This window comes from Argopecten irradians, chromosome 14, assembly GCF_041381155.1.
Source record: "Argopecten irradians isolate NY chromosome 14, Ai_NY, whole genome shotgun sequence".
NCBI lineage: Eukaryota > Metazoa > Mollusca > Bivalvia > Pectinida > Pectinidae > Argopecten > Argopecten irradians.
In genome coordinates this window covers 4,911,857-4,925,698 of record NC_091147.1, presented here as the reverse complement: position 1 = coordinate 4,925,698, position 13,842 = coordinate 4,911,857, and the positions used below count along the sequence as shown (strand labels likewise).

At 35.2% G+C, this 13,842-nt stretch overlaps 1 protein-coding gene across 2 annotated transcripts in view; it reads right to left on the bottom strand.

Moving 5' to 3' along the window:
* Positions 1-10,779: 10,779 nt before the first annotated feature.
* Positions 10,780-13,842, bottom strand: part of LOC138308281 (zinc finger CCCH domain-containing protein 13-like) — a 32,422-nt gene continuing 29,359 nt past the window's right edge. For both annotated transcript variants that reach the window (XM_069249272.1, XM_069249273.1), the window contains exon 20: positions 10,780-11,592. In XM_069249272.1, coding sequence (XP_069105373.1) covers positions 11,440-11,592 — 153 coding nt within the window. In that variant the 3' untranslated portion in view covers positions 10,780-11,439. The remainder of the gene's footprint in view (positions 11,593-13,842) is intronic.

The following is a 13,842-nucleotide window of genomic DNA, read 5'->3' as shown; positions in this document are numbered from 1 at the left end:
AAAAATAATTTTTAAAATGAAACTGACCAACACCTTATATAATAAGAACTATCAATACGATATCGGATATAAATGCAATTATATTTGTAGTGAAATTCGCATTCTGTGGCAATGCATGTACAGAAATGAATTAAGGGATGGAGATGGAGAAATATTTAGCTTAATAAGCGAATCTGATCTGTCCCCATGGACTAGTACATGTATATAGGACAGATTAATTAATCATTGAAAGTTATGTAGTGTACGACCGTAACCCGATTCCACGTACTTAATGATAGATTTCTACACTACATGTTGAATTTTTACGTTCTCAATATTTCATTAAAATTAACTTTTTTGTGCGTTTAACAACTCGCTCAACTGTCTTAAAACCAGTTTGACATGTAATCCTTACAATTACATGGAAAATATAAAACATTATTTACAATGTAAACCAATGAGAAGACAGTAGACTAGTTAAACATTAGATAGAATTGAACCAATTTATAGTGACGTACATGTACAAGTCTGTCTTGAAATGAAATTATATGATGGATATGTTTAAGCTGACGATGCATCTTATTAATAACAATGCGTTTTGTGAGATATTAACTGACACGGCGTCAATCTAACTATGCATTTACAGAGAAAACTGGTACGTACAGTATTAACTAACACGGCGTTAGGCCAACAATGCGTACTATGCACTTATAAAGATAACACAGAGGTATTAAGCTAACAAGGGGTTAAGCTTACAAAGTTAATACTGTATTAAGTTGTAGTCTATTTCAGTCCATTACCTGTACCGTGACACCTATGTGTAGACGTGGAGCTACAGATGAGTAACCGTGTGTATTCCTGTCGATTACCAATCGTTACATCCATGCCCACTTAGATTAAGAAGTACGTACATTTGAGGCATCTTTTCTTGTTGTGTTATTGGAGAAAAACCGATCTAAAAACGAAATTTGTATAACTAGGGACAATGGTTCCCTTATATTGTAAACACTCATTTTGGCGTAAAATTATTTATCATTTGGAAGTATACCTGACATCCAAAATTAAAATAGCAACGTCATATGCATGTTTCAAATAAGAGCGTAAAATCCTTGATGCAAAAACCCACTAAAGTATGGTTACATGAACCACTTAAAGTTGTATGGTCTATCACTTTCGCTCTGTTTGTCATAGTGAAAACTGTTTAAGTGTTATACACATTTTCCCCGTCTGTCCGAGGTTTAAACTTTCTACTTTTACCACTTTTTATAAAGTTGCAGCACTGGAAGTATTTTTAATTATAGAAGTAAAAAATCTTTTTAACGTGTACACGTCAAAAATAAACTCGAAAGATGCCGAATCATTCCGAACTCTTCCGAACATCGTCGCGACAATCTCGAAGTAACACGAGAGTTGTGAAACCAAATGTCAACAATTTTTTCATAAACAAAACATGCGGTCGACCTCAGCAGACTGGATCTACAAAGAAAATAATGCTTGCACATTACAATATTTGATACACACAATATTGAATTACGGCAATGTGTGAATTAGATGTTTCAAATACTCGCTCTGTGGACATATACCAGCACGATTTGCTCATATTAGCCAGAAGGAAAACGTAAACAAACACATGTGCGGTTACGCTAGTTAACTGGATCACCACGTGCAGGACGTGTAGACATAAGTCACGTGGTACGATTCGGAATGCCGACAAAAGCCGAAGGTACTGAACATGGCGGTGATTGAAGGCGCTGTATTCAAAACCAGGAATATATGATCCCTAGATTTCGGCGCTCTTATAGGCCGACATATTCTTTTGGGGAGCTTAATCAATAAGTTACATGTGCATGTTCAAATATCAAATGTTTAAGCAATGTATCGTTACAGTGAAAATTACCAGAAATACAACTTTAATAACAAAAGGTTTTGTGGGCCTAACGATAGAGCACGGGCGTAAGTAGACGGCGACATTTAATCAGTAAGATTTCGCTATGGTAGACAATATCTGTGAATCTGTATGTTTTAATAAATAACAATGCACTTCCTACAATCAGAGATTTAGATAGTTACTATATAAACCACTGCTTCAATTACGTTGTGCATTATAAAACAAGAGCTGTTGGAGAACAGCAATGCTCGCCTATTTCTATTTAAACATGGAAATATGACAAATTAACAGACTCAAAAAAAAACCTAAAGGGCCCCAAATTGGTTGTATTATCACGTTCAGCATCCATACACATTAGGAAAATAAAATCATAAACATTTATAATGACTTAAGCTTAAACAATAGACAAAATAGAAACTCGCTCAAAAACTTTAACATGGAAATATGACAAAATAACAGACTCAAAAAAAACCCCTAAAGGGCCCCAAATTGGTTGTATTATCACGTCCAGCATCCATACACATTAGAAAAATAAAATCATAAACATTTATGATGACTTAAGCTAAAACAATTTACGAAACTTGCTCAAAAACTTTAACGTGAAATGGGACGCCAACGCTGACGCTGATGCCGACGCCGGGGTGACAACATTAGCTCCCCCTATTCTTCGAATAGGCGAGCTAAAAAATACTCAGGGTATCATATGATAGCACTTTTAATTTTCACGAGCTTTGGTGCCTCGTTTGTGTCTAAAATATGGACTCTGATCGTTATATCATTGATTTAAGGAAGGAAGAAACAGCTATTACTATGTTTGAGATTTCAATATTTAATTTGTTTATATTAAGATAGGATTTCATTTCACCGGCCTTTAGACATCAATAATTATCTGTCCTCTCTTCAGGACTAAACACTAACCACCAGGCTTTTGGAACAACAAGGGTTACAAACCTTGATTTTCTGCCATACTTCACAGGAATAAGCCGTGGTTGCTAGGAAAAGATATCTCTTTCTCGCACCTCGGACAGGGAAATCTCACACGATACTCGGTGCTAGATTTTTCTATCTCGTCCGATCTGTCTGGTACTTTTACGCGAATTTTGGCGGAATTTTACGCCATTCATGTAACAGTCCGCGCATGTGACGTCAAACTCTCAACCTGGTGACGTCACAAGCGTCAGATAATCAATATTATTAGAAATATGTGCATTCAGTCATTTACATGCATTGTTTGGTTGTTGTTTTTAATTATGAAAACAGTATGTACCGATTGATCATCGTTTGTCTCTGATATAACCGAACTATAGTTTTATGCGGAATAACTGAAATCGAAGTGCAGATGAAATGGTTAATCGGCTTTGAACCAGGAGGCCCAAGACGGGATAGTTTTACACTCTGAACGCGTATATAGAACGATTATACAATCTGATTGAAATACAGATCCTTACAATATAGGATCTGACAATATCCCATATGGAGTCACGTTCGGATGACCTTTTACCACGTGTACTCCAGATCAAATACATTTTCTACACATTTTTACGTCAATTGTTAACGCCATTTCGTCCCAGTAAGCATACACATTTAGCATTATTGTGCACTTTGGACGAGATTACTACGTACATGAAAATAATTTGGACAGCTTTTTGAAACTAGTTCGACCCCAGTCAAGATTCTGGCAGTACCAATTTGATTGGCCATTTCCATAGGTCATCCTGACGCGATCCCTAATGGGATGTTGTCAGATCCTCATATCAAACGTAGTGATAATAAGGATCTGTATTTTAATCAGATTGAACGATTATATAGATGGGTTTTGTTATATCTTAAAGGCGCGAGAAAAAAAATCTATTACCTTTAAGTGATCGAGATCGGGTTATCTCAGTCTCGGGCTAAGATTTTGTAACATCCCAACCTCGGCTAACGCCTCGGTTGGGATTATGTTACAAAATCGACTGAGATAACCCGATCTCGTTCACTTACAGGTAACAGATTTTATTAATCTTACACAGGGGCCGGGGTGTAAGACAGCTCACACGCGCTAGACAATAACGTGACGTCATCAATACATGCGGCGTAACTGCGGCGCGCATTGTAGATGACGTCATCGATTTTGACGCATAACGACGTTCCTGCGATTATGGCGTGATGAAAAAGCTGGAAACCAAGTGGAATTTCGTCATTTTTGCTTCTAAGTATGGGAGAAACAAAACTCTTGAAAGATTTTGGGCGTCAATCCTCGGCAAGCCTCGGGTTGACTGGCCAAAATCTTTCACTCGGGTTGAGATACCCCTTGTAAGGATAACTTGGTGACCGAATAGCAATGCATACAATAATATACAAATATAGCATTTTGATGAGGTCGATACATGGTTATATCGACCAAAGAAAAAATATTGACCGAGGACGTAGTCCGAGGTCGATATTTTTTCTGTGGTCGATATAACCATGTATTGACCGAAATCAAAATGCTATATTTGTTTTATTATTTTTCTGGATTTTTTTACATTTTGAAATGAGTGCAAATCTAAATAGGCATCGCATTGTAAATTCTGCTTTGCTATGACAGTTACAATCTTATGATTTTGTAATATGTTTAATTTAAGAACAACATACGAAAACATTATCAATTGATGCACTTCACCCTTTTATTACATGCACCCGGTACATGCGTTCTTGTCAATTGCATACATGTACATGTACTCGATTATACCTGTAGTTCCATGTCGGACACAGTCAATTAAATGTGTAGTTTGTTCTCCGTTGAAATAATCCACTTCGACGCCAAACATATATTAAAAGATTCAGATTGACATGAACATACATTCTATTATGCTTAGTACTCAATTTCGTAAAATAAAAATCGTATACATACTGTACGATTAGCTTAATTCGGCCTAATGTTGTTACTAGTCTAGGTGGAAATTTTCAAATAAATATCAAACGTATTCACTATTCAATGGCTCCAGATGCTTAATGAATGTTATTCGATTATTTCCTACTCTCCTACCGTGTTTATGTTGAAAATTTGAAAGTTTAAACTGTAGTCATCAGCTGGAAGTCATCATCATCTTTGATAGAAACCGAAACAATCAACGTCGTCTGTCACATTTTGTGGTTACGCTTCAAACTCAGGTCATCAAAGCGTTTGTTTCAAAGCGCCAGGAACACGAAGCGTTTTGGTAACGTAGATGATAACGTTATCTAAAAATAACCGTGCAATATACTTTTTCTATAAACTACTTCCGGAAAAATCGTGCAATATAGTTTTTTATCGGTGATCACGTGGCGTGTTTTTGACCAATGAGAAGTGACAAAAAATCCAGAAAAATAATAATTTAAAATGGTTTCAGATACAGTATACATGTATGTATGTACATAAACATTGATTCTAGAAATGTATACAATAAAGATTAAGTTTTTTTCTTTCTTCATCTTAAAAAAAATCAGTTAAAAGATGTCAATCTTCATACAGAAGCCTGGAGACGAGGGGACTATATACCTCGCCAGACAAAACGATAGGAGAACTGTTCCAAAGGGCAAGGGTCATAATAGATTTAGTACGTCACATGGCATTCATTATGACGCCATATATTTGGTCACGTGCTCATTTCCGGGGGAATATACTTTGGTATAGTTCCCGTAGTCAGGTATAGTCTCCCGTAGGCAAGAAGAATAGGGAACTGTCGTAAAATATATCAATCGCATTCCTAGTAATTATCATGTGATGTACTGATAGAGATAGCCCCTACATACTATATAGAGATAGCCCCTATAGGAGATTTCAGAGAGATAGCCCCTACATACTATATAGAGATAGCTATATATAGCCCCTACATACTATATATCGATATGCCCTACATACTAAATAGAGATAGTCCCTACATACTATATAGAGATAGGCCCTACATACTATATAGAGATAGGCCCTACATACTATATAGAGATAGGCCCTACATACTATATAGAGATAGGCCCTACATACTATATAGAGATAGCCCCTACATACTATTATACAAATATTTCATGGGTTACTGTGCTCTAGTTCATAATATTTAACCCGAGGTGATGGTAATCAACAAATGTTATATTGCACTCGGCCTTTGGCCTCGTGCAATATAACATTTGTTGATTACCATCATCGAGGGGTAAATATTATGAACTAGAGCACAGTAACCATGGAATATTTGTTTTATTACATAATCACCAGTTTTTCAGTTGAATATTTTTTTTATAAAACGAATTCGACAATCACTTAACAAAATCACCAACACCGTACCGTACGGAAAAAAAACCTTAATATCCAATTGAAGATTGACGTATAGCCCACGTACGTCACGTTGTAACTCCGGTTTGGATGTCTTATTGTCTGTTTTCACATTATTAGACCTGCTTGCAGCCTTTTGATCTTATACATTCATCGTGTCCGTCCTTTACTCCGTACAGTAAACGTCTACATGACTGCTTGATTCGAGATCTATAAATCCAGCGCGAAATTTAGCATGAACCTTTGTGACGTCATAATAACGTAACTCATTGTTACTCGCAATTCCTCGGAAGTTTTCCACAAAACTAGACAACAACAGCGAGGTGTTCCTAAAGCCGTGCGATATAACATCTGGAACCGTGAAATATAACGTTTCCATGGAAGCGTGCAATATAACTTCGAACCGTGCAATATAACAAGGTTTTATTGAAAGGTCGGTGTTATAGAGATAGCCCCTACATACTATATAGAGATAACCCCTACATACTATATAGAGATAGCCCCTACATGCTATATAGAGATAACCACTACATACTATATAGAGATAGCCCCTACATGCTATATAGAGATAACCACTACATACTATATAGAGATAGGCCCTACATACTATATAGAGATAGCCCCTACATACTATATAGAGATAGGCCCTACATACTTTATAGAGATAGCCCCTACATACTATATAGAGATAGGCCCTACATACTATATAGAGATAGCCCCTACATACTATATACAGATAGCCCCTGCAACTATATAGAGATAGCCCCTACATACTATATAGAGATAGGCCCTACATACTATATAGAGATAGCCCCTACATACTATATAGAGATAGCCCCTACATACTATATAGAGATAGCCCCTACATACTATAAAGAGATAGCCCCTACATACTATATAGAGATGTCCCTATACATACTATATAGAGATAGCCCCTACATACTATATAGAGATAGCCCCTACATACTTTATAGAGATAGCTCCTACATACTATATAGAGATAGGCCCTACATACTATATAGAGATGGCCCATACATACTATATAGAGATAGCCCCTACATACTATATAGAGATAGGTCCTACATACTATATAGAGGGAGCCCTACATACTAATAGAGATAGCCCTACATACTATATAGAGATAGGCCCTACATACTATATAGAGATAGCCCTACATACTATATAGAGATACATACTATATAGAGATAGCCCCTACATACTATATAGAGATAGGCCCTACATACTATATAGAGATAGCCCCTACATACTATATAGAGATGACCCATACATACTATATAGAGATAGCCCATACATACTATATAGAGATAGGCCCTACATACTATATAGAGATAGCCCCTATACATACTATATAGAGATAGCCCTACATACTATATAGAGATAGCCCCATACTATATAGAGATAGCCCTATACTATATAGAGATAGCCCATACATACTATATAGAGATAGGCCCTACATACTATATAGAGATAGCCCTACATACTATATAGAGATAGCCCATACATACTATATAGAGATAGGCCCTACATACTATATAGAGATAGGCCCTACATACTATATAGAGATAGCCCCTATACATACTATATAGAGATAGGCCTACATACTATATAGAGATAGCCCATACATACTATATAGAGATAGCCCCTACATACTATATAGAGATAGTCCTACATACTATATAGAGATAGCCCCTACATACTATATAGAGATAGCCCCTACATACTATATAGAGATAGCCCCTACATACTATATAGAGATAGCCCCTACATACTATATAGAGATAGCCCCTACATACTATATAGAGATAGCCCCTACATACTATATAGAGATAGCCCCTACATACTATATAGAGATAGACCACTACATACTATATAGAGATAGCCCCTACATACTATATAGAGATAGCCCCTACATACTATATAGAGATAGCCCCTACATACTATATAGAGATGTCCCTATACATACTATATAGAGATAGCCCCTACATACTATATAGAGATAGCCCCTACATACTATATAGAGATAGCCCCTACATACTATATAGAGATAGCCCCTACATACTATATAGAGATAGGCCCTACATACTATATAGAGATAGCCCCTACATACTATATAGAGATAGCCCCTACATACTATATAGAGATAGCCCCTACATACTATATAGAGATAGGCCCTACATACTATATAGAGATAGCCCCTACATACTATATAGAGATAGCCCCTACATACTTTATAGAGATAGCCCCTACATACTATATAGAGATAGCCCCTACATACTATATAGAGATAGGCCCTACATACTATATAGAGATAGCCCCTACATACTATATAGAGATAGCCCCTACATACTATATAGAGATAGGCCCTACATACTATATAGAGATAGCCCCTATACATACTATATAGAGATAGCCCCTACATACTATATAGAGATAGCCCCTACATACTATATAGAGATAGCCCCTACATACTATATAGAGATAGCCCCTACATACTATATAGAGATAGCCCCTATACATACTATATAGAGATAGCCCCTACATACTATATAGAGATAGCCCCTACATACTATATAGAGATAGCCCCATACATACTATATAGAGATATAGCCCTACATACTATATAGAGATAGGCCCTACATACTATATAGAGATAGCCCCTACATACTATATAGAGATAGCCCATACATACTATATAGAGATAGCCCCTACATACTATATAGAGATAGGCCCTACATACTATATAGAGATAGCCCCTATACATACTATATAGAGATAGTCCCTACATACTATATAGAGATAGGCCCTACATACTATATAGAGATAGCCCATACATACTATATAGAGATAGGCCCTACATACTATATAGAGATAGGCCCTACATACTATATAGAGATAGCCCCTATACATACTATATAGAGATAGGTCCTACATACTATATAGAGATAGCCCCTACATACTATATAGAGATAGCCCCTACATACTATATAGAGATAGCCCCTACATACTATATAGAGATAGCCCATACATACTATATAGAGATAGCCCCTACATACTATATAGAGATAGCCCCTACATACTATATAGAGATAGCCCCTATACATACTATATAGAGATAGCCCATACATACTATATAGAGATAGCCCCTACATACTATATAGAGATAGGCCCTACATACTATATAGAGATAGCCCCTATACATACTATATAGAGATAGCCCTATATACTATAATAGAGATAGCCCTACATACTATATAGAGATAGCCCCTACATACTATATAGAGATAGCCCCTACATACTATATAGAGATAGCCCCTATATTACTATATAGAGATAGCCCCTATACATACTATATAGAGATAGGCCCCTATACATACTATATAGAGATAGCCCTACATACTATATAGAGATAGCCCCTACATACTATATAGAGATAGCCCCTACATACTTTATAGAGATAGCCCCTACATACATACTATATATAGATAGCCCCTACATACTATATAGAGATAGCCCCTACATACTATATAGAGATAGCCCCTACATACTATATAGAGATAGCCCCTACATACTATATAGAGATAGCCCCTACATACTATATAGAGATAGCCCCTACATACTATATAGAGATAGCCCCTACATACTATATAGAGATAGCCCCTACATACTATATAGAGATAGCCCCTACATACTATATAGAGATAGCCCCTACATACTATATAGAGATAGCCCCTATACATACTATATAGAGATAGCCCCTACATACTATATAGAGATAGGCCCTACATACTATATAGAGATAGCCCCTACATACTATATAGAGATAGGCCCTACATACTATATAGAGATAGCCCCTACATACTATATAGAGATAGGCCCTACATACTATATAGAGATGGCCCATACATACTATATAGAGATAGCCCATACATACTATATAGAGATAGGTCCTACATACTATATAGAGAGAGGCCCTACATACTATATAGAGATGGCCCATACATACTATATAGAGATAGCCCATACATACTATATAGAGATTGGCCCTACATACTATATAGAGATAGCCCCTATACATACTATATAGAGATAGTCTCTACATACTATATAGAGATAGCCCCTATACATACTATATAGAGATAGCCCATACATACTATATAGAGATAGGTCCTATACATACTATATAGAGATAGCCCATACATACTATATAGAGATAGCCCCTATAAAGATAGCCCATACATACTATATAGAGATAGGCCCTACATACTATATAGAGATAGCCCCTATACATACTATATAGAGAGAGGCCCTACATACTATATAGAGATGGCCCATACATACTATATAGAGATAGCCCCTACATACTATATAGAGATAGGCCCTACATACTATATAGAGATAGCCCCTATACATACTATATAGAGATAGTCCCTACATACTATATAGAGATAGCCCCTATATACTACATGAAGATGGCCCATAGATACTATATTGAGATAGCCCCTACATACAATGTACTTTTTTCTCATACGCTATCCTCATACCATCATATAACCATCATACAAAAGGCAGCCCTGTACTGTTTTGGTATACTGTTAATGTAGATGTGCAAGAAAATTATCTAAAGAAATTTTGTGAGCGTTTTATTTTACAACATATACAGTGACATCGTTTAACAATGTATTACATTGATGTATGTATATTGTATGTACAAATTGGAGCCACTTTTAACATTCATACATTAAATCATTCTCCCCATATACACAACACATGTATAGCACACAAATTAAAACACCATGATATCATGTAATGGTCCATACTTCTGACATTCCTATCATTTAATGACTTCTATTCCACAGGCCACAGTCATACCACCAAATGAATGTGAATGAAGTTGTTTTCTACATAATTATTCAAATGCAAGTTTGTGTTTGAAATATATCAACTAAATGACAATGAAGAATGATTGTACATATCTTTGATGAGTTCTATTTTTGACAAGAAATCTCATGTAGTAGTGATCTATCAGTTATTACATGTACTAGTTCCAGCTTCATGTATCTTTAATCCTCCTCTTTGATGACTTAGCACTTTGAATTCTTGCCATATGAACTTTATTTTCCACATATAGCTGTATTCCATAACCAGAGATGTGGTGTTAGTAGGTGTTAACTTTCCTACATCAATTATCGCTGGAAAAAAATATACATGACCTCTGGTTTGATATCTGGGTTCACAGGTCATATTCCTGACTTGAAAGCATTGATGAATTAATGTTATAAAATCACTAACATGTGACCTCTGGTTTGACCTCTGAGGATTCACAGGTTGTTTCCCTATCCTTCACTTCCTGTGTTGCGTCTTTAAACAACTGAACACTTAGTTTACAGAGGTCCATATCAAACACCGGTGTGTGGTATGCATGAAGGTGATCTGGGTTCTGAAACAGATAATTCAACATCAGCATAATTTGTAATGTCATATATGTATATTATATAGGCTGTTTCATTTTAACAAGAGGCCAATGGCCTCGTAGCACGATGGTCCAGTTAATTAATGTTTAACAATTGGTTTTGACTAATATTCTTGATTATCATTCATATGCACTGTTTAATCTAATAATTAATTAGGACAATTCAAATGACCACTGGTATTTAATTGTTATCAATGTTGGTATTAAAACAATCATAAAATTCTTTCAAGACAGATGTCATTCATCACATGTTAAGGATGTACACCTCTGAGAAGTCAAAATTTTCTTGTATTAAACTTTTTTTCTCATATAGATTTTTGGAAAAAGGAGTTCATGCCATAAAAGAAAATGAAAGAAAAAACATATGTCCGTGTGCTCGTTTTTGAGCTTTTGTCACTTAAAGACACCTAGTTGACAAAATATTGGATTTTATGGGAATTTTGCCGTTTTGACCATATAAGATAGCGATTAAAGCCATAATTTCCTAATGAGGTGTTTGACATGTATGAATGTTTGTAGAATTCATTTTCTAGTAGTCTTCTTTAAAAATATACCAGTTTTGATCAATTAGACTAATATATTTTCTCAGAATAACAACTTATGCTACCCCTACCCCTTAATTTTGTGCTACCAAATGCACCATTTTCAACCATTGTTGCCAAATTTAACCCTTTATAAAAAAAGTTCTGGTATTAAACTTTTGTTATTATTTTGCATATCAATAGGGAAACGGTTGTTCTTTCTAAATCAGGAAGAAAAATTGGGGGTCCGTGTGCTTACTTTTTTGCCCCATTTGAATTTTTGTTATTTTTCATTATTTTAGAGTAAAAAATAAAAGTGCCCAAATTACCATTAAATGTAAAAATAAAGTCACAAAAGTGTATCGTTTCACATATTAATGCTCAATATTTTAATTACTACGAACCTAGTAACGATTTGCAACAAAAATTAGCTAAATACAGCTAAAAATGCCGGCGCAGTAATGATTTAAGTAAAAACAATTTCAATAAAAAATGGTAAAACTGTGGCTCTACTTGAAGCAAAAAAAGACACAATTTCAAAATGGCCGCCAAATGGGCCATTTCTTAAAATCCCCGTATAAAAAAAATCTACTAAAAATAGAAATGTAATTTTTTGACAAAATTTGCATCTGGCAACTTGCTACAGATACTGATAAATTATATTTGAAAATCTCATAACTTCTTTGGTCTATGTTGAAACGAGACTTCAACGGGACCAAAACCTCAGAAGAATACATCCTTAAGTTATATATAGATCAACAGTTTTATAAAAAGATTGATTTGTGCAGAACAGTTTTTTTCTGAGCAGGATTTTAGTGTGAGCGTATGCAGAAGCAGCATCTTCTTAGTAAGAATATTGTTGGGACCAATTCAAATAGCATCAACTTAACTTTACTATTAGAAAATTTAATAAAATTCAAAATTTAACAATGCTGTTTATTCAAATTTATCAGAATATTGTTATATGATAAAAAATATTTGGGGAAATATTTTCCTGTGTGATTGCTTATCGGTATCACACATGTACAACTATGTATAATCAAAGTGTTAAGTTGACTAGACTTTTAAAAGATACCTGCTGGAGGAGGGCTTAATTCATTATAGGTGTCAAAAAAATCAATGATGTTTGGCTTTCCCGGTTATAAGAGGTAAACTGAATTCGCTTCAATACGTTGAAATTAATTACTTATCTTTTATCTCATTTTCTTCAACACAATATAAATTTCACAATTAAGATAACAATGCACAAGTTGTATTGGCTGGGTCTCGGCACAACGGAATGTGTACTACGGGTCAACAAATTGACATTGGCAGCTACAGTCAAGCCTTTCCCAGGGCCTTGATAACAAAATACATTAATTAACTCTCAACCATTGTTTTTCCCTTTAACAGTAAATGGTATATGTAACACATTTACACACACATATAGGCCTATAAATAGCATCTAGATGAAACTAGGTCACCTGACTTGTGACACTGTCCAGGGAATATAGATTATCCAACACAGGTATTTATGATGTCATGACACTTTGAGTAACATATTTAAGAATAGAAAAATAATGAATATTTCTTAATTGCCTTAATCTTTTCTTAAACTTTATTTCTTTTGTATGAATTGGTACCGTCGGCCATATAATTTCCCATAATGCATTGTGTTTCTCATTTAAATATTACTATAGACAAAGAAGGAATGAAA